The sequence below is a fragment of the Dendrobates tinctorius genome, unplaced genomic scaffold (genome assembly GCF_039654945.1).
Source record: "Dendrobates tinctorius isolate UK_male_01 unplaced genomic scaffold, ASM3965494v1 ptg000003l, whole genome shotgun sequence".
In the NCBI taxonomy this organism is placed as follows: Eukaryota; Metazoa; Chordata; class Amphibia; order Anura; family Dendrobatidae; genus Dendrobates; species Dendrobates tinctorius.
In genome coordinates, this window is record NW_027361671.1 from 5,980,185 (window position 1) to 6,008,093 (window position 27,909).

General features: G+C 43.5%; 1 protein-coding gene across 9 annotated transcripts in view; it reads left to right on the plus strand.

Moving 5' to 3' along the window:
- XRCC4 (X-ray repair cross complementing 4) overlaps positions 1–27,909 on the plus strand; it is a 530,150-nt gene that overhangs the window by 66,397 nt on the left and 435,844 nt on the right. For 8 of the 9 annotated variants that reach the window (XM_073582954.1, XM_073582694.1, XM_073582894.1 and 5 more), the window contains exon 2: positions 12,335–12,479. In XM_073582954.1, the coding sequence (XP_073439055.1) occupies positions 12,341–12,479 (139 nt within the window). In that variant the 5' untranslated portion in view covers positions 12,335–12,340. Of the gene's footprint in view, positions 1–12,334; positions 12,480–27,909 lie in introns of those variants that run through there. The other variant, XM_073583113.1, reaches the window with a different exon arrangement.

The following is a 27,909-nucleotide window of genomic DNA, read 5'->3' on the forward strand; positions in this document are numbered from 1 at the left end:
TTGAATGATATCATTATATGATATCTCAAAAAAGGGGTGAAAGATTCCCTTTAAAGGATTTTGAATCTACTTCTTTCAGTGGGACTTGCCGACCATAAATGCTGGTCTTCCAACTGTACAAATGTCAGGAGAGACCAGGGTCAGGAAGCAGGTGTATGCGAACCTGTTAGCAGGATTTTGCTAAGTAACCTACAGACACTGCCAGGTTGGCAGTGCTAAACTGATTAAAATGATAACTGAGGTGAAGAAAGCCATCTTGTGATTCTTGTGTAATCAGTGTTAGAAGTTTTCAGCCAATGATATGCTCATGCCACACGGCGGGACTGTAGGCAGAGTCTAATCTTCTTCTCTGAGCCAGAAAAACAAGGAAAGACCTTCCTACAGGCCACCCCAAAGCACAAAAAGTCTGTCTCTATGATGAGGAACATGTTTGGGCTTCAGGGCAGCCTATGGGCAGGATTCCTCTTGGTTTCTCTGGCCTAGAGCACCAAGATAAAACTCTGCCTACAGTCCCGCCTGGAGAACGAGCATCTCACTAACTAAAAACTCCCCCCCCCATTTTTGTCAGCCGGCCGGTTGTTGAATCCTCCCCTCAGCCGCCGCCTTGTCTCTCTGTTATTAGCCGCAACAGGTGTAGACTGATGGAATTCGACAAGAACCCAGTCTCATAATTAATTGTGACAAGAAAATACCAACCAGTTGTACTTGTTCACAAACAAGGAAACCACTCCAAGCTAGCATATTGAAAGGAGAAAACAGAGTGTATATATTTCAAACAGGTAAGAAAGTCTTTATTAGTTAACAAGCAATTCTAAAACATGTTGAAAAAAGGTGCAAAAAGATAGACAAAAGTGACACCCATCAATCATATAGAGGCAGTGTTAGACATATCTCTTTGCAAATGTCAGTAATAAAAAGGGGGAGATGATACCATAAAAGCAAGTTTCAAGAAACGTCTATATATGGCATAAGTCTTCCATTATGTCAATGTAAAGGACAGACATATATATCTGTGTAAGGCACAATTTGGTCCTTGCTCAGAGGGGCGGAGGAAGAGCCCCTCTCTTAATAAATATACAAAGTCAGTGCATCGGTACGGAAAGGCATCTCACCCAGATATATAAGGGAGAAGTTTGCATGGCACGGTGACTCAGTGGTTACTCCGGTTTCCTCCCACATTCCAAAGACATACTGATAGGGAATTTAGATTGTGAGCCCCATCGGGGACAGTGATGATAATGTCTGTAAAGCTCTGTGGAATTAATGGTGCTATATAAATGAGTAAAATAAATTAACTAGTGATATGCTCGTGCTCCGGGGTGGGATTGTAAGCAGAGTCTTATCTTCCTCCTCTTTTCTCTAAGCCAGAGAAACCAAGTAGAGACCTGCCCACAGACCGCCACGAAGCACAAACAGACTGTCTCTATGATGAGGATCATATTTATCCTTCAGGGCAGGCCTGTAAAGACTTTACCTACAGTCCCACCCCAGAGCATGAGCATATCATTAGCTTCAAACTTCTAACACTGATTACACAAGAACGGGGTATCCCCCCATTTTTGACAACCAGCCTGTTGAATACTCCCATCAGCCACCACCTGCTGTCGCTGTTATTAGCGGTAACAGGTTGATGGGAGTAGTAGTTGAATTAGCCAGCTCCTGTGGTCAGAGGTTAACTTTTTACCTCTGATCACAGCTGCTTGACAGCATGATCCAGCTGCTGTGATGGGAGGTTAGAATCTATGGGTGTTTGATAAACAGTAAAATTAATACATGCACATGACAGCCTGGCAAACACTGGATGTTTGGGCTCCCCATTCATGTGAATGGTGTCCGGGTTTGTGTACTGTTCTAGTAGCCAAACCAAACTTTTTTTTTTTTTAACAGTTCGGCCAGACCCGAGCATCCAGGGATTCGCCCATTTCTAGTCAGAAGTATGCAATAGAACATCTAAAGAAGCCTGATCCATTTTGGAAACAAGTCCTCTGGACTGATGAGGTTAAAATAGAACTCTTTGGCCAAAATGATCAAAGGTATGTGTGGAGAAAAAAAGGCACAGAATTTCACGAAAAGAACATTTCGACAACCATTAAACATGGGGATAGATCAATCATGCTTTGGGGTTCTGTTGCAGCCAATGGTACAGGCAACATTTTACGGGTAGAGGGAAGAATGGATTCAATGAAATTTCAACAAGCTCTTGATGCAAACATGACACCATCTGGAAAAAAGCTGAAGTTGAAAAGTGGATGACTTCTACAAACGGATAATGATCCTAAACACGCGTCATAACCCACAATAGACTTCCTCAAAAGGCGCAAGCTGAAGGTTTTGCAATGGCCCTAACATTCCCCTGATCTGAACATCATTGAAAATCTGTAGCTAGACCTCAAAACAGCATGCATGAAGACCCAGGAATCTCAGAGAACTGGAAGAATTTTCCAAGGAAGAATGGATGAAAATACCTCAAACAAGAACTGAAACACTCTTGGCTGGCTACAAAAAGCATTTACAATCTGTGATACTTGCAGAAGGGGGAGCTACTAGGTACTAACCATGCAGAGTGCTGTATCTTTTGCATCGGCCCATTTTCTTTTTTGCAATTTTTAAAATTTAAAAGGTGAAATTATGCCATATATACTCATGTATAAGCAGAGTTTTTCAGCACATTTTTTTGTGCTGAAAACGTCCCCCTCAGCTTATACATGAGTGATTGTCCAGAAAGCCAGCCGGGCACAGGGAGCGGTGGAGCAGCGGCAGGAGCCCACGGCTGTGGCTAAAGCCTGTGCCACTGCTAAATAGCGCTCACAGCCGCCTGCTTCCAGAAGACATGCCTGTCTCTTCGCTGTCGCTGCATCTCCGTTGTTCCCGGCGCCGGCAGCACTTCCTGTACTGAGCGATCACATGGCCCTGCTCATTATGGTAATGAATATGCACGTATCTCCATCTCCATAGGCGTGGAGCGCATATTCTTTACCTTAATGAGCGGTGCCACGTGAATGCTCAGCAGGAAGAGCTGCTGGACGCCGGCCCCAGCGAGATGCTTCGAGGGCACGCTGGAGGAGGGTGAGTAGGATGTTTTTTTCTTTCTAATAGCAAGCATGCATACCAGGATGGGAGGGGCGAGCCTTGCATACGATGGGACTGGGGGAACCATGCATACAATGGCAGGACCAGGGGAGCCATGCATACAACGACGGGACGGGGCAAGCCCATGCATACAACGATGGGACTGGGGGGAGCCATACCTAGCAGGACAGCGATGGTGGGAGCCACGCATAGCAGGATAGCGACGGGTTAAGCCACGCATAGCAGAACAGGGATGAGGGGACAATGCATACCCGGCTTATACACGAGTCAATAAGCTTACACAGTTTTCCGTGGCAAAATTAAGTGCCTCGGCTTATACTCGAGTATATACAGTATGCACTTTTTGCTTACAAAGAAAATGTGTCATGTTTAAGTTTTAGGTCTTTTAGAGATCATTTCATGTTCAACTTGCTTAACTGTTCACAATATTAGTGTCATGGTTCCACCCCTCAGTGTGTCTGGGATGCAGTTGCTGACAGCTTTGCCATCCAATCTGGTACAGGGGTGTGCTGAGCTGTCAGTGTGTTGATTGACTGCTCGACTATTCAATCTGAGACTGTGATGCGTCGGCTGTCTCCATGTGTTCATTATTCCAGTTAATTGCCATGCTTCTTAACTGAGCTGGGTCTCCCAGAACATCGCTAGACGTACATTCAGCCTGTGAGGTTTATGCTTTCTTTTGTCTTGTGTTCTGTTTGGTTGACCTGTTGCCTGACCTTGGACTTCGTTCTGACCATCCGCCTGTCTAACGCCTTCATATCTGATCCTTATCCTCCCGGTACTCTGACCTCGAAATGTTACCTGACTACGCTTTTGTCTCTTCCTTCTGTTTATGACAAACCCTCCTGGCTTCTGTACTTGGACTCCTTGACCACTCTGACTCACGGCTTGGCCGTGAGAAGTGACTAGCGTCACAAACAGTCCTTTTGACCAGAGGTTCCCAAACTTTTAATATCAGGATGGGACTCAGGTTAAGGGATATATACCCCCAAAGTGCAGCTCAATTGTGAGAAATCACCTTTTGAATGCACATACACATAATTCCAGAAGTTCATTGGGGAGTGATGATGCACTGCAAGCTTCTCAGCTTCCCTCTGTATTCCCCATCTACTTCCACCTTCCTCTGTTTGGTTGGCTTTGTTGCATGACTTAACAATTAATGAACTGTCAAGCAACCAGAGGTGTGTGGCACCAGGCGGGAAATACAGAGCAGAGGGAGGCTGTAAAGGCACTTGTGCTTATTTTACCAAAATAAAATTGTTTAATAGTGTTGTCTTTTGGATTGTGTGTGTGAGAAAATAATTCAAGCAGATAAAATACAATTCTTGCCAGTTGAAACATATTTTGTCAGTTGGGATGACCATTTCCTAAAAATATTCAGCACTGGACTGCAAAAAAGATGTGTATAGACACCCTTTAGGTCATGTTGACAGACAACTGCAGAATGAAATGCATTTTGGCAACCAATGTGCCAAGTGTAATCACATACAATCATTAGTACTTGTGCAGACTTTCCTGGATTTTGGTCTGATCTCGGACCACACTGTATGGACTGGCTGCGGCTCTACCGACTCAAGGGTGACAGCTTCATATATTTCGTTGAGCCTGTCATGCTCTGATGAGAAGAACCGCTTCTAGTCCTTGCATTAGTGCCCTGTGCTTGCACTAATTTGCACAAATGTTTGCATGAGCCCTTAGAAATTTATGACAAGTACAATAACAGTTGAAAGAATTTTCATTGATAGTTAACAAAGCTTTAGAGCCTTAAAATGTTCTTGTTAGGCCGGTTTCACATTTGCGTTTAAGGCCGCAGTGTCGGCCTGCGCACGGCCGTCGCTAAGCCCCACCCCGTGCCGCGCCTACGGTAGCTCCGCCTCCGGGCGCATGACGCTGCATGCGTCATGCGTCCCCTATCTTTATCACTGAGGACGCAGGCCGTGCGCAGTATGCGTTTTGGTTGCGCCTGCGACCTTTTGATGGTGTGTCGATCAGCGCCAAACGCAACCTGTTGCAGTTTGGTTGCGCTCGGCACACCGTCAAAAGAACGCAGGCGCCGCCAAACGCATGCTGCGCACGGCCTGCATCCTCAGTGATAAAGATAGGGGACGCATGCAGCGTCATGCGCCCGGAGGCAGAGCTACCGGAGGAGGCGCAGCAGGGGGAGGGGCTTAGCGGCGGCCGTGCGCAGGCCGACGCTGCGTCCTTAAACGCAAATGTGAAACCGGCCTTAGCCAGGTCCCTATTTATATTTTATAGAACTACTTAAAGACTTTACTAAGTTGTTGTTCCATCATTGCTATTTAAATTTATTTAGCCATTTAGTTACATTTAGTTGGCTATTTCCTGATAATCGAATCTGACTATTGTGAAGACATGGGTTCAGTGGGTTCTCTAGTCCGCTGGCTCGAGACCGCATGGACCAGGGTTCATCCCACTGAATGTCCACTCTCTTTTTACTTTGGGCATAATATTGCTCGGTCAACACAGGATGAGGATAAAACAGTGTGGCAATAATTTATTGAACCACCAACAAACAATAACTTATTGAACAGTCCCAGCAAATATCCCAAGATGGTGCAAAATTACAGAGTCTCACTCTTCCACTGACTCACTGGGATAAGAGCAGCTGTGACTTGAGAGCTTCCAGGGCCAATTACACCCACCTGAGGCACGCCCAGAGAGATGGTAACGACAAGGTTTGGAAGATGACAGTCCATTGAGGTACAAGGCCAGTTGACCGGATGGTCACAACCAGGCATCTCCGAACAACTCCTTGGGGCTGAGGTGAGTGTTGGGTCCACATCCTGACTACTTTAAATATCTCCATGGGTTCAATGATGGTCAATGGAGCAGATATGTATTTTTTCAGCAAGGTCCATGGTCCTCTAAGCTGGCATCCTGTAGAATGTCAAATCTGTGTCCCTCGTGATGTAGCAATGATCTGGCAGCTATCCTGTAGAGTGTTCCTGTCTGTGGTTTTGTAAAGAGTCTCTGGTTCTTTGAATCTCTTGGATGTCTTGATATCTTGGATGTCTTGTTGCAGAGGCTTATCCCTTTATACCTTTTTATTGTTCACAACTGTTCTTCAAGCCATTATTCACAGGTCAAGGGGAAGATGTGATGATATTAGCTCTCATTGTTTGACTATTTAATCATTTTGCATAGTTTTTACTCCTTTTTTTCCAAGTCATCAAACTGCATTGCCTGGTATAATGAATAATCAACATATCAGCATACATCATTGTTCAGTGACCCTGCATCCCTGTTTTGCAAAGATAACAGTACAATTAACTGTAGGAGCTGATATAAGAGGTAAGTAACAACCATTCATTAATGAACAAATATAAATTCACCTACAAGAAGAGTCAACATAAAAATAGCATTCTATATCTCTTGGCTTAAGGAAAATAAGATAGTTGTGATGACATAGCAATCTTAACTATCATTACAGAAATTGGTCTGTTCTCTTATTATGCTGTAGTATTGGCCACACATATCTATGTCAAATAAGCTATCACAGTATTGAAGGTGTTTTCCAGGCTGAAAAATCTGCAGTTACTCAGTGTGCACACTGTCACGATTCCTGTTGTGAATTCTCTTGATCTGACTTCTGAGTTGGGGCTCCCTCTGGTGGTTACTGCGGGTTGTGGAGCTGGCCGGGTTGATAGAAGTCTGCCACCTGACGACGATGATTGGAAATCAGGGGTTACTGACTGGGAGGATATAAGTGAGCAGGCTTCCCTCAGTTGCTGCTGGTGATTGTTTCTTCCTGTGCATTTTGAGGTCTGCTGTCTCCTGCCTGATCCTGCATTTTTCAGTTAAGTTGTTCATTTGCTAATCCTTTGCATCTGATCTGGTTTTGCCTCTTTCTGCTTTGCTGTGAAGGTTCAGCGTGCTCCCTGCTGGGGCAGTGCTGGACCCCCCTCCATATGTTACAGCTTGTGTCAGTTTGTTCAGTCCCCTGTTATATTAGTCTCTTTTGCTTTGCTGCCAGTTCACACCAGAATGCTGATATAGTGGGGGGAGAGGTCGTGAGACCTCAGTGTTTTTTGTACATCAGACATGTTGGATTTTTTAGGGTTTTTACGTGATTGCAGACAGTGTCTTTCCTTTCCTATCCTATCTAGACAGTTTGGGCCCCATCATTTGCTCAGTCTATTTTCTGCCTGTGTTTGTGCCTCATCTTGTCTCACCGACAATATATGTTTGGGGGCTATCTATTTCTTTGGGGTTCTACTCTGGGGCAGTTTAGATTTCACCTTTCTTGCTTTAAGCTTAGTTAGTTCTCTGGCTGTGCCGAGGCGTCTAGGGCATCGTAGGTACCCCCCACGGCTACTGCTAGTTGTGTTGTTAGGATTAGGGGTCTGCTATCCGCTTAGATACCAACCTTTCTGGTTTCCAGGTGGCCTAGCCTATTTCTGCTATCCTCCTCGGTGACCTATTCATAACAGATTCCCATGTATTTGCAGCACGATTGGGCTGCCACATGACGGCACGTATGTGATTTTCATAAATGTGGGCACATGCCGCTCTCAATAAAACATTTCGAGAAGCAGCTGAGACTCTTTTGGCACTTGACCATAAGTACGCAAATTACACATAGTGTGATTGTCCGCTATCGCTGCAAACATGTGGGAATTGTGCCAGTGTGAGCATTGCAGTCCCACAGAGTGCAGACTTTTCTGTTCAGCCAAATAAGAATCCCTTTTTAACAAATTAGCAACATAAAAGTAGAAAATAAGTAATAAAACAACATCTTTTTCTTTGATGAAAAATAAAGTTTTTAGGTAAAATAAACATAATTTAGAAGGTAGAATCTCTCTACCAGTAGTGTTGGAGCCTCTTCGTCTGCCCTTTGTTTATTTGTGTGATATTCAATACCGAGAAATAGAAATGTTCCCATCAGCTCTCTGTCGTTTGAAAACACTTAAGGGTCAAATTGCAAGATGCAAAACAAGACGCGTTTGTATACTTGACCAAAAAGTCTTCTGTAGCCGACAACACGGAGGGTTCCAGCTGTTCAGTACCTTTACAGCTCTGTACCAAGTCTGTGGTTAGCTTGCAACTTTATGAAGTGCATAAAATGACCATCTCTGATCATCGTCTTGATGCAGCTTTGAGCAAACTCTTCAATGTACTTTTCCTCTTCTTGGACTATTAGGACTCAGAAGGAAAAAGGCTTTTCCTTTCTAACCAGAACACTGCATGGGGAAGTCCTGCCAATCCTGTATTATTGATCGTTATGGATCACTTGTATTACATAGGATATCATATAGAGTGCTTGAGAAATTTCAGCTGTGGAGAGACTTGTGTTGCAGTTGACACAAGGCTCTGTGCATCCGTGCTACAAATAGTCTACCAATGAAAAAGAAAGCTTCAGCACCCAGATCTGTGGAGTCAGAAAGCCAAACTATGGCTTCTATGTTTTTCCACCCTCCTACGCCAACTATTTCATAAATGACCCATAGATCTGTTGTATGTAGTAACAAATTTACTTGGTAAAACTGTAAATAGGGGACTAAGATTGATAGAACACCCATGATTACAAGTTCTAAACCGTTCTAATTTCCAATTAATATAAATATACAGTTATTCTGTATTACTATGTAGTACTCTTAGGCTGTGTTCACACGTAGCTTATTTTTTTGCATCTTCGTGGCGATTTTAAACGCGCGTTTTGCAGCGAAAACGCTAAAAAACCCAGCATTCCATGCAATTCTATGGGATTCCGCACATGCTGTAGATTTTCCCGTGGCGGAATCGCATCGGGAAAGATACGCAGCATGCTCATTATTTTGCGGAATTGCGGCAATTCCGCCCACATAGGAATGCATTGTTCTGCTAACTTTCCGCATGTGGCTGTGCCCACCATGCGAAAAGTAAGCAGAACATTTGTGGATGGTACCCAGGGGGTGGAGGAGAGGAGACTGTCCTCTGGGCTCTGGGTACCATATCCCTGTAAAAAATAGAATTAAAATAACAACATCATCATATTCTCACCTTCCGATGTCCCTCGCAGCGTCCCCAGGCTTCAGCGATGCTGCTGGTAGGTCCCGTTCCCAGTGATGCATTGCGCCAATGACCTTTGATGACGTTGCGGTCTTGCGATACCGTAGCGGTCTCGTGAGACCGCGACGTCATCAAATGTCATTGTCGCAATGCATCACTGGGAACAGGACTTGCCGGGAGCATCGCGAGGATCGGGAACGCTGTGTGGGACGTCAGAAGGTGAGAAAAACACCATTTTTTATTTTTTTTAATTATTTTTAACATTAGATCTTTTTACTACTGATGCTGCATAGGAAGCCTCAATAGTAAGAAGTTGGTCACACTCGTCAAACACTATGATTGACGCGTGTGACCAACCCGTCAATCAGTTCTCCAAGCGATGCTACAGATCGCCTGGAAAACGCTAGCATTCTGCAAGCTAATTATGCTTGCAAATCGCTAGTTTTTCGGCGGGAAAATAGCGGGAATTTAAAATGCGGTTTTCCCGCGGAATGGAGTTCTGTAACGTGTGCTCATAGCCTTATATTGAAGCCTGAGTGGGAGATGGAATTCTGATTTCTACAATAGCAAACTGAGACACTAGGTGCAGTTTGGAAATTGGAGTAAATTAGTCCTTTGACATTGGTTAATTGAGCTTTTCTTTGTTTTGCCTTTACAAAATATATTATTTCAACTTACTTTATAACCTGCCTCCATGTGTCCTAACAGCTGTAGACAAGCATATTTGTAATAGTCATTATACTGCATGCTTCTAAGCCCGCATTTTGCTGCCAGACATGTGATACAATGGTGTCTTCCAGTTTGCCCCTCTTCCAACCTCTGAATTTGATGCATCGTCACCATCTCATCACACATTCTCCTCCTGAGGGAGCATGTTGACAATGTGTAAGAATCCAGAGCCCTGAAGAGGTTAAATAGAACACACAGGGAAAAATTGTAGAGACACATTGAATCACGTGATTGTCAGTGAAATGTCGGCTTAGGCTGCTTTTATACTTGCCGTGTTTTTTGCGGCCCGTTTTACAGGTCGTTTTTGCGGGCTGTATTGCACGGTATTCCGCAAAAACAGGCCGCAATAAACCTTCTCTGATCGCCGTTTTTCCCTGTTATAACAAATAGCAGGGGAAAAAAAATGGCGATCCGCAAATACGGTGTACCGCAAAAACAACTTAACGTTGTTTTTGTTGTACCATTGAAATGCATTGCAGCCGTGTCCATAAGCTGTGAAAAATATCGAGCAAGCTCGATATTTTTTCATGGCCGCAAATACGGCCATACGGAGCACGGCCCTCCTACTAATTCTTGCAGGCCGTTTTTACTGCCTCATAGAAATGCATTGGGGCCGCAAAAGCACGGCAAGTGTAAAAGAAGCCTTAGACAATTACAGATATGCTTGTCTGCATATTTGTCTGTCAGTTATAAAATACTGTACACCCCCTTTAAAAGAAAGCAAAAAGGATTTCTCATTATAGGAAAGTTAGACAATAATGGTCTGTTTATCTCATTATCCTAATTTCTAAGAAATAAACTGATATTTTAACAGTTTGAGAATGCTGTGAATATGATCATTCTGTCTATCTACAGTATCTATCTATCTATCTATCTATCTATCTATCTATCTATCTATCTATCATCTATCATACTTATTATCTATCATCTATATGCGCAGATGTTTATTGACCGCTCAATAACTTTAACTATATTCAAAACATTTATCAACTAGTCACTTGCATAAATCATGTAATTTATATTGATTGTAAGTCTGATTTGTATAGAAATCACACAGAAATTTCTACATTAAAAGTGACCTTTATACCAGACGCTTTACAAACAACTTGTAGTTTATGGTTGGTCTGTGAAACATGTCACTTCATACAATAAAGCCATAAGTTAAAACTGCAAATCTTAGATCTCTGCTGTGATCAGTTGCGTTGTCTTTGCTTCTGATAAGAATAAATCTGTCAAGTGGTATGATCGATTAGTGTGGCCATACACATTAGATAGCTGTTGGTTGAACGATGCTTCTGGCAATCGTTCAGTTGACAGCCGTCTCAGCTGACTCTCCCATACACAGGACGCTCATTCTGCCAATCATAACCGGGGGTTCTTTATGAGAAATCTGCTGATTGTCACTCCAGCTGGTGGGTTATGTCCAGGAGGAAAATGTAATAGTCCAAAGTTGAACATGCACGATCAACATCTCTCCTGACGATCAGTCAGCCGGTGCCCCCCATATTCTGTACATTTATGTATATGGTCACCTTTATCCTCATAAGTTTGGGCAACATGAATCAGATGCTGGTTGCGCAATTTCAGCAAGATACAGTTTGTCTTTCTTTAAACTGCTGATTTTGTAAAGCCTTGGCAATAAAGACAGACCTGACTAGTCCAGAAATGCCCTCAGTCGGATTCTCCTCTTCCCACTCCAATTGATTGACAAGTCTTTCCAATGTGTGTACATAGGGAGAGACCTGTCAATCAGCTAGAGCCGGTCGGGAACCAGTCTTAGACTATTCACGTCTCTACCTATGGATCCGGACAGCATTTCAAGCTACCATATGTGGTATTTCAGAAAAAGACAAACCTGGCTGCAATCGGGCAGCAAGGCTCTGATTCGTACTGCCTGGGATCAAGGCAGCATCCATCTAATCACAGGTTCCCTTTAAGGTTTAAAAAATTGTATACATTAAATGTAATCCGTAATGTTAAATATAGCTAGTAAGCTGCATGGTAGAGACCAATATCTAAGCAGATTAATAGTTTTGTGGGAGAATATTTCTGCACTACACACATAGAGGAGACGAGTGCTAGTACAACTGACAGGTTCTTTCCTCCTTTTGGCAAACTGTGCACTAATCTTTCCATAATCGTAATCTCCCACTCCCATCCTAGACATACTCCTAGGAGTCCAGAAGACTTAGTGCGAAAATCAACGAGACAGTCGGTAACTACAGAAATGAAGCTAATGAATTTGGTTTGGTTGTGAAGAGTGAAATATTTTTTATGAGATCTATTATTTTGACTGCTATGAATTTATTGCTTTTTTAACTTGCAGCGAGCCTTCCCATACAGATGAAAGTGTAACAGGATAGTCCTCACAGAGGCTCATTAATCACATCTGGTTGTGTTAGGTCTGACATATACACAGGGCGATGATGTTCTTTTGTCATTTTCCCAGTAGATCCTGTAACTTCATTTTAGATTTCTTTTACATTTACTTATTTTATGTTTATAGTTGAACATGGAGAGAAAAGTGAGGAAAATCACAATTGCATCAAAACCAGACGCTACGTACTTTCTCCAGATTGGATGGGAGAGAGAATTAGACAGTGGATTTAATGTCACACTCTGTGACGGACATGACGCATGGACCGGTGAAGGTAAATTCAGAACAATGTTCTCGAGCTGTCCTGTTGTGTGAAGACTTTCCATATCTTTCTTACAACATTTTGTTCATCTTGTTCATCATTCTCCTCCATGAAAGCCCCACTCACATGTATTGTACTTTACTTTGATAAAGGTTTTTAGAATTTTCATTGAAAATCCCCAGAAAATCTGCCACATTAGGATGAGACCAAACACATGCAGCAGCAAAATTCTTGTGCACCCAACCATATGGGCCTTACTGGTGTGCCATTCAGGTGGTGTGCAACCATTAATAAATTGTCCCCTCACACTAAAAGTCGGGATAGCATCAATCTGCACTTTGTTTAGGGCATTCTATTTCTGGAACAGAGAAAATCAGTAGTAATGTAAGAAAGCAGGAGTTAAGGTCCTGGATGGCAAATATGTGTCACCGAGGTGGTTAGGCTCGGTAATATAAAGTCTTTACCAGTAAAACTAAGGCAAAAAGAGTCTAAGTGAGAAAGCTCGTTTCCATAATCCAGCCTGGGGCTTACAGGCACCTGGGTTTTCTCATCAGAGTGGAATTGTGCTGGAGCTGAACAGAGGTGTGTTTATTCGGTGAAAGCATTTAAACTGCTTGTGCTGATTCTGCTTGGAACTAGGGATAAATGAGCGTGCTCGGATATTGTGTTATCCGAGTGTTCTTATGTGTTATCCGAGTATCTTGGGCGTGCGCGAGTAATATGTTCAAGTCCCCGCGGCTGTATGTATCGCGGCTGCTAGACACCCACAACAGATGTGGGATTGCCTGTTTGTTAGACAGACGCAACACATGCGGGGATTGCCTAACACCCGCGAAACATGCAGCCGCGGGGACTTGAACATATTAATCGATCACACCCGCGATACTAGGTTAACACCGGGGTATGCTCGCATAACATGGTATCCGAGCACCCTCGCTCATCACTACCTGGAATCCCACGACTGGACAGGCTACTACAGTTACTATGTTTCATTGTGCCTGAAAAAAGGACTGTTTATGTTGTTCCTTTGTACTAGAGAAAAGCTGTTTTTGTTTTGGAGCTGTAAAGTTTATGATAGACAATAGACTTTATGCTGTTTTGGTATAAAAACCTTGTGCTGATGCGCATCCAAGCAGCTACCAAAGAGCTGAAGCCTTACAATAGACTATAAGACAAAGCTGTGTACTGTAATGCTGCAGTCTCCTTTATGTTAAGGAGTATTTACTCAGCCCTACAACAAGTTTCTTTCAACCATAAATGGCAGTTAAGCTTTGTTCACACTCAGCTTTTGCTGTGTTGTTGCAGCGTTTTTTTGGTGTGGATTACATGTATGATTTGCCTACAGTACATGTTTAATAAAGTTAGTTTTTTTCACAAAAATGCAGCTAAACCTGGTTACTGCATTTTCTCTGGCTGAAAAAGCGCTGCAAAAATGCTCAAAGAAGTGACAGTTCTCAAGTTCAGCGAGTGCATGAGATTTCTGAAATCTCAGCTTTTGTTGGTACTGTAAAACGCAGCTTCTTATTTGCATAAAAAAACACTGCGTGTGAACATAACCTAAATGTTCAGCAAGTGGAGAATATTTTTTCCTTGGTGATAAAGATCAAATTTTGATCAAACATTAAGGAAAAGGAAGGTCAGCTAATTGATGATGATGATTGATGATAGGTCATATGCTTGGAAATAGTCTTCACACCTCTACCCAAGTATGGAAAAAACTCCACAGGCTTAAAATAGGTCTCCCGAGTTCTGAAATCAGGAAGAAAATCTCGCTCTCTCTGATTTTCTCATTCACCAATCAATCCCTCCCCACAATTTGGCAAGATCACAACATTAAAAAACTGGGGGACATCTTTACAGGGGTACACTTTCTACCATTCAGCGACTTGAAACATAAATTCTCCCTACCCTCATCGATGTTCCTAAAATTCCTCACTTTAAAAGACCAAATTCAAACCTGTTTGGACAAAAAAACAAAACTCTCCGAAGCTTCCCTAAATCTTCTGAATAACCCTAACCACAACATTTTTGCAGCCATAAGTATATTTACAATTGGTTCAACCATGATATAGACCTGGTAAAATGCCCAAGTATGAAGAAATGGGAAAACGAGCTAAACCTGTCATGTCTCCCAGAAAAATTGGAAGATGCTCTTTCATCCACTTACTCCTCTAACATTTCAATGACCCTCCATGAAACCCACTCAAAACTAGTCTCCGATGGTATTATACCCCAACAAGACTGGCTCACATAGACACCACAAACTCTCCCCTTTGCTGGATGTATTGCGGTCTTAGGGGCAACTTAATCCACAACTTTGGTCCTGCCCGATCCTACGCATTTTCTGGTCCCGGATCTCGTCTCTCATTAATAAAATTTCCAATCAAAACATCTATCTATCCCCGCAGATGGCATTGCTATCATTCAACTTAGACCCATCCTCAGAGCTCTAGTTATCCACATTCTACTATAAGCTAAAAGAGCTATTGCCTTCAACTGGAAAAACCAAGCTCCCCCTAAGTTCAAAGACTTAACAGATCAAATATCCCTCCACAGATCATTCAAACTCAGATTTGCTCTAGCTAACAATTCACATTCCAAGCACTTTAATAAATGGATATACTGGGACAAACACTTCCCTTGACCCCTTCCCTCCCTCCCCCTTCGCCTCTGTCTCACGTCCATCCTGGCGCAGACTCCGCAAATGATTATGTATTTACTGTAAATAATTTTGTTAATTGTCGCTATTTCACTTTCTGTAAATGACCAAATTGCAACTTTAATGCATTCCTAATGCTTTTGATCACAATTGTAAACTCCTAAAGATTGTTTCCTCTCCTTCCCTACCTCCTCTTCCTCCCCCTCCTCCTCTTCCTCCCCCATCCTCCTCTTCCTCCCCCCTCCTCCTCTCCCCCCCTCTTCTTCCCTTATTTACTGTTTGAAAACCTTCTAATAAAAATTATTGGAAAAGGAAAGAGTCTTTAGCAGTTGTAAAAATGAGTAATTGTCACGTAAAATGCAAGATATAAAAAATCCTCTTATAATACATCCTTAAAAGTTGCATGGTGAGGCTTAGCCTATAGGAGACGTATAGATTTGATATAGTGAGAATTTTTAGGCTTAAGGTAAGGAGAGATTATGAATGGAAAAGTTTAAATAGGAATCATGGTGGATATATACTGTGATAGGCTCACTCAGCTGCTCTCGGAGAAAAACACATGAATGAGTCTACTACTGGTTCATTTCAACATCACCTTTCTCGGAGCACCCAGGATTGCCTGTAGCTTTAGTAGATGACTACCCAAGTCTGGGCTGAAGACTATAATGACCTGGAGGTAGGCTACGGAATATATCTTTTGTCAAAGTAGGATCCGATCAATCGCCCTCTGGAAGATGGCTGGGACCCCATGCAGTCTGAAAGGCATTCTGGTGTACTGAAAACAACCACCCATCAGGTGTCGAGAAGGCAGTCTTCTCCTCTGGGACATGGGGATCTACCAGTAGCCCTTCGTCAAGTCGAGGGTGGTAATGTACCTCGCGGGTTCAAGTCTCTCAATTCATCAACGTGGGGCATCGGATATGCGTCAGATTTGGCGATCCCCAATAGCTGGTATTGCGCAGGCATTAGCAGCGCCATTTTTTTTTTTCTCCAAGATGGCACCTCCTGCGCAGTAGCAGCTATTAGTATCACCGACAACTGCTGCTGCACAGGCGCGGCGGGTGCCATTTTCAAATTGATTTTTTTCATTTTAATATCAAGATAACCTCAAACATATTAATTATATACACAGTACATATGATTATGCTGCAACGTAGGTGCCACAGCCGGCGCCTGCCTGCAGAAGGGTATTTGTTTTTCAATATGTATAAATAATATTCATTATGTAAACTAAACAGAGCACCACATGAAGCCCCCCATAGGCTTGCCCCAAAGCACGAGCATATCATTAACTGAAAACAGAAAATAACGCACATCCACAAGGCGGATTTCATCAATCAAGGTATCATTTTAATCAGTATTACGGCGCTGACCTGACAGTGTCTGTATGTTACTGTGCACAATCCTGCTGACGGGTTCCCTTTAAGGCTCACCCATATATGCGACTTTGTCAAAACGTCTTGCTCCACCACCCGCGTATGCCCTGGCAATTCCGAGAACAGGTCACGATTTTGCTGAAGCAGTTCTTGACACTGTTGTTTCTGAGCCGGCGATAGTCTCTGCAATCATGACCTCCTCCTCTTTGGCTTCGGGACGTGCTCCTAGGCAAGGAGCTTCCAGCGATTCCCGATCTCGCCACGGCTTGAACAAGTTCATGTGGTGAGGCTTCCTTCATCCTGGCTTGTGGACCTTGTAATTAACCTCGCCCATTTTTTCCACCCCCTCGTATGGGCCTTGCCACTGGCAAGGAACTTGCTCTCTTCCGTGGGGATAAGCACCAGCATGCGGTCCTCAAGTTGGAACTGCCTCAGCCTCACTGATCGGTTATAGACCCTTGTCTGTTCCTCCTTTGCCTGAAGAAAATCCACCCTCACGATAGGCATCACTTTTGCCATTCTCTCCTGCAACTGGACGGCGTGTTTTATGATGCTAAAGTGGGTCATGATCTCGGCTTCCCAGGTTTCCCTGGCTATGTCTAGGAGCCCTTGCAGATGTTGACCATACAGGAACTCAAATGGAAAGAAGTCAGTGGAGGCTTTAGGAACTTATATGAAGGAGTAGAGAAGAAATGGAAGCAGATAGTCCCAGTCTCGACCTTCCTTCTCAATTATCTTCTTGAGCATGGTTTTTAAGGTATTATTGAAAAGCTCTACTAGGCAGTCTGTCTGCGGATGGTAGACTGAGGTTCGCAGCTGGACAATCTGGAGGATCTTACACAGCTCCTTAATCACCTTGTTCATGAAGGGGTTTCTCTGGTCAGACAAGATAGCCTTTGGCAGGCATGTCCTATTAAAATATGGACAAGTTCTCAGGCTATACTCTTGACAGAAGAGTGACTAAAGTGGTGCTGCTTCTGGGTAGCTGGTCGCATAGTCCATGACCACTAGGACTTAATTAGGGGATCTGCTAGGTCCATGGCAATTCTCTCAAATGAGACCTCTATAACAGGTAACGGGACTAAGGGACTTCGGAAATAAGAAGAGGAGCGGTTAACTGGCAGGTGGGGCAGGACGTACAATAATGTAGGATCTTCCAGTAACATCCGGGCCAATAGAACCTTCGTATTATCCTTTCCTCAATTTTCTCTACACCCAGATGTCCCCCCAAAACATGCAAATGGGCTATGTTTAAAACTCTCTGCTGTTACGATCCTGGAACCAACAGCTGCTCCACTATCTCTTCTCCCCTTAGTTTGGCCAACTGATACAATAACTCCTCATTAACTGCAAAGTGTGGGAACTTGGTGTCTGCCCCAGCTCTTGAGCAACCTCGTTACAGACGGTAAGGTCCCTAATTTAAGCTACCCCAAAGTTCTCTCCCGGACACCTCTGGTTGGGCTCCTCGATCACCATTTCATTCTCCTCCCTGGCAAGGACACACTTGGAAAACTCCATTTTTGATAGCGATGGAGTTTCTTCCCAAGGGATCTTGGTCTTGTCTGAGATACTCGGTACGACCCCCTTTTGCCACAAGTCTAAAAACAAGGAAAAATCCTGCCCCAATATGACTGTATCAAATTCTTGACTACATCGACCTGGGCACCACAGCCTGTTCTCATTGTTACTCTGGCTACAATGTAGTTATTGGCGTCTCCGTGTATACAGCAAATTTGGCAAGGATCAGCCGGTGGGGAATTGTAGCACTGATCGAGGTCACCAGACTTCCTGAGTCCAACAGTCAAGTACCATTACCCTATTATTTGACATGGCACATGCCTGCGTCCCCTCGCCGGGTCGACAGTCCACACTTCAGGCTGGATAGGTAGAATAGGAACAACACCGGTCTAGGCTGCATTGGTTCAAGGGACGTATGGCACAGGGCGGCTACGTATCTAGGATTGTGACATCGCAAACAGACCACATCCCTAACAACAGCCTTTGAAGGCTCCTCAGTGAGATTGGGACACCCCCTCTCCGGTTTTGGCTCCAGACCCCCTCCGTGGTGAGCCCATTCCCCGTTGGGTATTCCAGTACAAGGAAGTGACGATGTCGGGTTTCCTGAGGGATTTCACCCGTCAAATATGGCGCAAGCACCCCTGCCCTGGCTTAAATTTATCCCAATCAGCCACCCTTTCAAAAACCATCATAAAGGCTTCCACATTATCCCCGGGGTCATTCCCGTCATGGCTCGTCTTACCACCTTCCGGACTTGGTAGTTAACAGCCGGACCTGGGGGTGGAGCAGTTAACCTGCCCTGGATGGCACTTACCAGATGCTGCATATGTTGCCGCTGCTGTTGTATTTGCTGTAGCAGTAGCTTGTTTGTCACCTGCTGCTGCGTCTGGACCAGGTGTTTGTTTATGCCCTCCATGCTGTCGTACGTCTCACTCTGGCTAGCTGCCTATTCCCAGGACATATAACATTCTCTGGAGCAGCTACTTGTGTTCCTGGAACATTGCCCACATTCTCCACCACCTGTGGTAGATTGGCTCAGCATAAACTGATACAGGATTTAACAAAATATATTTTATTTGAATATTATTATAGTTCTTCTTGGTCTGTGATTATTAAACAGCTGTGAGGAGCTCAGGAAAACACAAGAGTTGAAAACTCTCCCATTAGTCGTCAAATATGCCTATTGATAGATTCTCGGTTAACCAGTTCTGCAACCAGCAACATATAGGCTATAGAAGGTAAACAGTGCAGTGTTTTTATCAAAACTCATTAACAAATACGGTTTTTTTAGCCAAAGACGCATACATTTAAGGGGACTCTGTCACTAGGTTTTTGCTAACCCTTCTGAGAGCAGCATGATGTAAGGACAGAGACTCTTGATTCCAGCGATGTACCCCTTACTAGACTGCTGATGTTTTGATAAAATTGCTACTTTATCTTCTGCAGATCTAACAGTTCTCTGAATGCTGAGTTATGTATAACCCCCGCTCATGTCACTGATTGGCAGCTTTTTGTGTGCACTGCATAGACAGAAAGCTGCCAATCAGTGGTGAGGTTGTGGTTGGACTACCTGGCAGCAGGTGTACCATGCCTCTAAAAATGGTGATTTTCTCAAAATTAAAGTAGCCTAGTAAGTGACACATCCCTGGAATCAGGACCTCTGTCTCTACATTATGCTGCTATCAGATTAGGTGTTGAAAACCTGGTGACGGATTCCCTTTAAGTAAGAAAAAAATGTCCCCTAAGACAGAGAATGAAATTCGGATGCTAGTCAGATTATGTACATCTCCTATTGGCAAACCATAGCCATGGGAATTTTCAGGATGAGACCTAAAAGGATTTTTAATATCTTGTATTTTATGATTCAATTAAGTACATATTACAAAACATGTATGTGCTTATATATTCTTGTGGTAATATGTTCTATTATGCAGGAATAAAGATCATTATTTTAACCTACGGGATTGTTGGTGCTAAATATATTCATTTTTACAATTCGTGGATACTGTAGATCCCAAAAGTAGAAGTTTGGTATAGATCAGCAAGGTAAAACCATATTGTAATTAACCCCTTCCCGACCTGTGACGCAGCATATGCGTCATGAAAACTTGTGACTTCCCAACCTGTGACGCAACGTATGCGTTATGTCGGGATCGCATTCCTGCGGGTCGGGTGACCCGGGTAACTGAAATGTTACCTGACCTGCAGGTATGTGGGGACCTATACTTGACCCCGGGGGTGGCTTTGCCACCCCGTGGCTACGATCGCTCTGATTGACTGCTTCACTTTCAACATCCAATCAGAGCAATCGTAATATTTTACCAATGAAACTTGGTGAAATATTACAATCCAGCCATGGCCGATGCTGCAATATCATCGGCCTTTGGCTGGAGCTGAGTGACCTCTGTGTCACGGCCCCCAGATCTGATTGGAGCTAGCGTCCATGTGACGCTATCGCTCCAATCAGATGTGGAGGGACGGTGTCATCTATGGCTGCCCTCCTTCTGGTTCCTGCCAATTACCCTCCCGCCATCGCCAACGACCCCGCCAATAATGACCTCCCTGCCGATGACCCCACCACCGCCATCACCCCCAACCACGATCTTCCTCCCGCGATCTGCCGCCGCTGCTGCTCCTCACCTGTATGTGCTTCCCTCTGTGCTGTCCTCCGCTCCCTCCCTGTCCCAGCGATCACCCCCTCCCTGCCCCAGCAATCTCCCCCTCCCTGCCCTGGCGATCTACCCCTCAGGGTTAGGGTTGGGATTAGGGTTAGGGGTGTGTTGGGGTTAGGGATGTATTAGGGTTGAAGTTAGAATTGTGGGTTTGAAGTGTTTAGGTACATTAGAGTAAGGCCGGAGTCACACTGGCGAGGAATACGGGAGAGTGAGAGGCGCTAAAAGCATGCATTAGACACGGACCAATGATTCTCTATGGGGTCACTCGCACCAGGCGTATATTTCTCCTCCGTATCCTACGCTCCGTGCCACTCGCAGCATGCTGCGATTGTCAGCGTACTACGCCTGTAGTACGCCAATGCAAGTCTATGGGTGCGCAAAAAATACGGATTACACACGGAATACACGTGTGACTTGCGAGAAATATGCACCCAGTGTCTTTTAGCAAAGCCGGCAATTCAGTGCACGATACAGTAAACTCATACTGACAGGTTTAATAAAGAAACAAAACAATAGATATATACACATAGAATACATATATATATATATATATATGCATTCTATGTGTCTATATCTATTCTTTGGTTTCTGTTATAAACCCTGTCATAGGGCTCCATTATATGTCCATTTTGCAAGCCTGCGAGAAAATCTCGCCATACGGATGCCATACGGATTACATACGGATGCTGACATGCGCAAAATACGCGGCCACACCTTGATTACGGATGACATACGGAGCACTATTTAGGGGTCTGTCATCCGTATTACGCATGTAAAATACTGACCGTATTTTGCGTCGGTTAGTGTGACTCCAGCCTTAGGGTTGGGATTAGGGTTAGGGGTGGGTTAGGGATAGGGCTGTATTAGGGTTGGAGTTAGAATTGGGGGGTTTCCACTGTTTAGGTACATCAGGGGGTCTCCAAGCGTGACATGGCGCCACATTGATTCCAGCCAATTTTGCATTCAAAAATGCTTCTGAGCTCTGCCGTGTGCCCAAACAGTGGTTTACCCCACATATGGGGCATCAGCGTACTCAGGACAAATTGAACAACAACTTTGGGGGTCTAATTTCTCCTGTTACCCTTGGGAAAATAAAAAAATTGCGGGCTTAAAAAATCATTTTTGAGGAAAAAAATGATTTTTTATTTTCACGGCTCTGTGTTATAAACTCCTGTGAAGCACTTGGGGGATCAAAGTGCTCTCCACACATCTAGATAAATTCCTTGGGGGGGGGTCTCTTTTCCAAAATGGGGTCATTTGTGGTGGGTTTCTACTGTTTAGGCACATCAGGTGCTCTGCAAACGTAACATGACGCCCGCAGACCATTCTATCAAAGTCTGCATTTCAAAACATCACTACTTCCCTTCCGAGCCCCGTCGTGTGCCAAAACAGTGGTTCCCCCCACATATGGGGTACCAGCGTCCTCAGGACAAGCTGGACAATAACTTTTGGGGTCCAATTTCTTCTGTTACCCTTGTGAAAATAAAAAATTGCGGGCTAAAAATTCATTTTTGAGGGGAAAAAAAATGATTTTTTTATTTTCACGGCTCTGTGTTATAAACTTCTGTAAAGCACTTGGGGGATCAAAGTGCTCACCACACATCTAGATAAGTTCCTTGGGGGGGGTTTATTTTCCAAAATGGGGTCACTTGTGGGGGAGCTCCACTGTTTAGGCACAAAGGGGCTCTCCATACGCCACATGGCGTCCGCTAACGATTGGAGCTAATTTTCAATTAAAAAAGTTAAATGGCGCTTCTTCCCTGCTGAGCCCTGCCGTGTGCCCAAACAGTGGTTTATGACCACATATGAGGTATCGGTGTACTCAGGAGAAATTGCCCAACAAATTTTAGGATCCATTTTATCCTGTTGCCCATGTGAAATTGAAAAAATTGAGGCTAAAATATTTTTAGTGAACAAAAAGTACTTTTTCACTTTTACGGATCAATTTGTGAATCACCTGGGGGTTCAAAGTGCTCACTATGCATCTAGATAAGTTTCTTGGGGGGGGGGTCTAGTTTCCAAAATGGGGTCACTTGTGGGGGAGCTCCAATGTTTAGGCACACAGGGTCTCTCCATACGCGACATGGTGTCCGCTAACCGTTGCAGCTAATTTTCCATTCAAAAAGTCAAATGGCGCTCCTTCCCTTCTGAGCCCTGCCATGCTCCCAAACAGTGGTTTATGACCACATATGAGGTATCATTGTACTCAGGAGAAATTGCCCAACAAATGTTAGGCTACATTTTATCCTGTTGCCCATGTGAAAATGAAAATATTGAGGCTAAACGAACATTTTTTTTGGAAAAATTAAAATGTCTATCTTTTCCTTCCACGTTGCTTTAGTTCCTGTGAAGCACCTGAAGGGTTAATAATCTTCTTGAATATAGTTTTGAGTAGCTTGATTGGTGCAGCTTTTGGAATGGTGTCAATTTTGAGTGTTTTCTGTCATGTAGGCCCCTCAAAGGGACTTCAGATGTGATGTGGTCACTAAAAAAATGGTTTTGTAAACTTTCCTGGAAAAAGGAGAGATTGCTTATAAACTTTGAACCCTTATAACTTCCTAACAAAAATTTTTTTTCCCCAAAATTGCGCTGATGTAAAGTAGACATGTGGGGAAATGTTATTTATTAACTATTTTGTGTCACATACTGTACCTCTCTGGTTTAACAGAATAAACATTCAAAATTTGAAAATTCTGAAATTTTCAAAATTTTTCTCCAAATTTCCGATTTTTTTTTTTCACAAATAAATCCAAAAATTATCGACCTAAATTTACCACTAACATGAAGCTCAATATGTCATGAAAAAATAGTCTCAGAATCGCTAGGATTCGTTGAAGTATTCCTGAGTTATTACCTCATAAATAGACACTAGTCAGAATTGCAAAAAAATGACCTGGTCATTAAAGGGGTTGTCCAGGCTTTTCACATAATCTCAGTGCATATCTGGGCTACAGAATTGTGACCATAAGTAATTTACCTTCTGTCACCAGTTTGCCGGGTTTTCTAGATATCACTCTTTTGCTTCTGATCAGAACGTCCAAGGGGGGGGTGTTCTGGTCTTGAAATGAGAACTGGTCGTTTCCTCCTACTCTACTAAAAACCTGCCCTCTATAGCAACAGGCCCTCCCTTGTCCACATGAAAAAGCCCTCCTCACACAGTAACAAATCCTCCCCCCCCTAGCAGCCTCAGTGCAGAGAGCAGAACCACCCAGCTGCTCCTCCCCCAGACACACACTGAACAGTGATCTATGGAAAGTGAAACTCTAGTGAGGAGGGAAAATCGTCCTGTATTCTGGGCCACTCCATGATTACAATACATAACTCATTATCAGTGATTCCTTCCCTCAGTGTCCCAGGCTGCTGGCAGTGATGGGGCTTGGGCTGGCAGTGATGGGGCTCAGCTGCTGGCAGCAGTGAGAACAGACTGTGTGATGGCCAGTGATGGAGGTCTGCAGCTTCTAATCTGCACAGGGGATGGCAGTCACTGATGTAATCTGTTCTGTGACAAAGCTTCTGCTGTGTGAATGAGACAGCTCTGTGTCACTGATGTCTTCACACAGCAGCAGATTTGACACAGAGCTGTCTCATTCACACAGCAGAGGCTTTGTCACACAACAGATTACATCAGTGACTGCCATCCCCTGTGCAGATTAGAAGCTGCAGACCCCCATTACTGGCCATCACACAGTCTATTCTCACTGCTGCCAGCAGCCGAGCCCCATCACTGTCAGCCCAAGCCCCATCACTGCCAGCCCAAGCCCCATCACTGCCTGCAGCCTGGGACACTGAGGGAAGGAATCACTGATAATGAGTGAGTTATATATTGTAATCATGGAGTGGCCCAGAATACAGGACGATTTTCCCTCCTCACTAGAGTTTCACTTTCCATAGATCACTGTTCAGTGTGTGTCTGGGGGAGGAGCAGCTGGGTGGTTCTGCTCTCTGCACTGAGGCTGCTAGAGGGGGAGGATGTGTTACTGTGTGAGAGTGGCTTTTTCATGTGGACAAGGGAGGGCCTGTTGCTTTGGAGGGTGGGGTTGTTGATATAGAGGGCAGGTTTTTAGTAGAGTAGGAGGAAACAACCAGTTCTCATTTCAATGCCAGAACATACCCCCCTGGACGTTCTGATCAGAAGCAAGAGAGTGATATCTAGAAAACACTGCAAACTGGTGACAGAAGGTAAATTACTTATGGTCACCATTCTGCAGCCCAGATATGTACTGAGATTATGTGAAAAGCCCGGACAACCCCTTTAAGGTCAAAATAGGCTGGGTCGTGAAGGGGTTAATCATACAAGTTATCATGGGCAGCATGACATACCCACAGGCTCTGAGGACAAAGATCTACATCTTGGTTTTAATGGCTGTGTCTCGGATTGATTAACAGCTCGCTGTATCAATACAGAGATAAGGAGAGGCCAGTGGTCATGCCCAGCTTGTTCTAATAAAAAAAAATGCACTCAATTAGGTGATGCAAAATATCCAGTGAGCTTTATTGTAATGTACATTCACAGGCCAAGAAGTAACACATTAGTTAAAAAAAACTGACAATTAAAAAGTTTGAACTTTCACTGGTCATGTTCAATAATGTTGCTGTTATAGTATGCAGACGTTGAATATATGAAACTAAAATTGCATTACAACTATAGAAAATAAGTTTAAAATTTAAGGAGCCTAGTACATAAATTGGTCAATTCATGTTTGTACAACAGCCAACAACAAGGCGATCCTCTCTGCTGGCACCCTAACCTAACATGATGCTAGGCTAAAAGCCTACAATCTTATGGGCAGATAAGCACACTACCCAAACCCATTTCCCTTACCAAGGGATTGGCTACATTTTAAATATCAATGAAACGTACTGATTTTTGTATATAATACACTACATCTAGATCAAAAAAGTGTGATAGAAACACTCATTAAATAAAATTCCAATTTTTATTTCAACATGTAAAAATAAAGTGCCTCATACCATGCAAAAGATCAAAATTTAGCGAATACATAAGTTCAAGGAACATGAAAGAGAGACATATATTGTAAAATACATCTCAAAATTGTGCATAAATATTTTCTGCAGTGTGTGAAATTTTCTTAGAGAGATAAATATAAGACTTATTGAACTTATGTATTCGCTAAATTTTGATCTTTTGTATGGTATGAGGCACTTTATTTTTTATTACATGTTGAAATAAAAATTGGCCAAAAGTTTTGAGAATGACACAAATATTATATTTTCACATGATCTGCTTGCCTCTGGTTTTTATGTGTGTTTGTCAGATGTTTTTATCACATACAGAAATATAATTGCAATCATATTATGAGTAGCAAAAGGTTATATTGACAGTTAGAATGAGTTAATGCAGCAAGTCAATATTTGCAGTGTTGACCCTTCTTCTTCAGGACCTCAGCAATTCTCCCTGGCATGCTCTCAATCAACTTCTGGATCAAATCCTGACTGATAGCAGTCCATTCTTGCAAAATCAATGCTTTTATTTTGTCTGAATTTGAAGGTTTTTGTTTGTCCACCCGTCTCTTGATGATTGACCACAAGTTCTCAATGGGATTAAGATCTGGGGAGTTACCAGGCCATGGTCCCAAAATCTCTATGTTTTGTTCTCTGAGCCATTTAGTTATCACCTTTGCTTTATGGCAAGGTGCTCCATCATGTTAAAAAAAGGCATTGTTGATCGCCAAACTGCTCTTGGGCGGTTGGCAGAAGTTGCTCTTGGAGGACATTATGGTACCATTCTTTATTCATGGCTGTGTTTTTAGGCAAGACTGAGAGAGAGCCCATTCCCTTGGCTGAGAAGCAACCCCACACATGAATGGTTTCAGGATGCTTGACAGTTGGCATGAGACAAGACTGGTGGTAGCGCTCACTTGGTCTTCTCCGAATAAGCCGTTTTCCAGATGTCCCAAACAATCCAAAAGGGGATTCATCAGAGAAAATGACTTTACCGCTGTCCTCAGCAGTCCACTCCCTATACCCCTTGCAGAATATCAGTCTGTCCATGATGTTTTTCCTGGAGAGAAGTGGCTTCTTTGCTGCCCTCCTTGAGACCAGGCCTTGCTCCAAGAGTCTCCGCCTCACAGTGCGTGCAGATGCACTCACACCTGCCTGCTGCCATTCCTGAGCAAGCTCTGCACTGCTGGTAGCCTGATCCCGCAGCTGAAACACTTTTAAGAGACAGTCCTGGCGCTTGCTGGTCTTTCTTGGGCGCCCTGGAGCCTTTTTGGCAACAAGGGAACCTCTCTCCTTGAAGTTCTTGATGATGCGATAGATTGTTGACTGAGGTGCAATCTTTCTAGCTGCGATACTCTTCCCTGTTAGGCCATTTTTGTGCAGTGCAATGATGACTGCACGTGTTTCTTTAGAGATAACCATGGTTAACAGAAGAGAAACAATGATGCCAAGCACCAGCCTCCTTTTAAAGTGTCCAGTGGTGTCATTCTTACTTAATCATGACAGATTGATCTCCAGCCCTGTCCTCATCAACACCCACACCTGTGTTAATGGAGCAATCACTGAAATGATGTTAGCTGGTCCTTTTAAGGCAGGGCTGCAATGATGTTGAAATGTGTTTTGGGGGATAAAGTTCATTTTCTAGGCAAATATTGACTTTATTGCTGTTAAGTAATTGCTGTTAAGCTAATCACTCTTTATAACATTCTGGAGTACATGAAAATTGCCATTAGAAAAAATGAAGCAGTAGACTTTGTAAAAATTAATATTTGTGTCATTCTCAAAACTTTTGGCCATGACTGTAGGCTGATGGCTGGAGTGCTCAGTCAGAAGGTGTGTATTAGAATTATCAAAAGACTGACCGTCACTTCCAAACAGAAAGTCAAGCCACGCCTTCTGACCAAGCACTATGACAATTTTAAACAGAGCTTGATCTTTGACCCAACCGAGAGGGTCGTCTTGTCGTTGGCTGTTGGGCACACATGAATCGGCCAATTTTTGCTCTTGTACCTTCACTTTTTAGCTTATTTTCTGTAGCAGTAATGCAGTTCCAATTTCGTATATTCCATGTCTGTATGCTACAGCATTTAACAGAGTGCAGCTTTAATTTATTAGTTACATGTAGAGTGGCTCTCTTAGCTTGCACCTGTTTACATTTGACTTTCTGTTTGGAAGTCCGGTCAGTCATTTCATATTGGTTGAGCAGATGGTGGTTATGTACCGTGCTATTAGTGCCGAAGAAGAGGCATGCT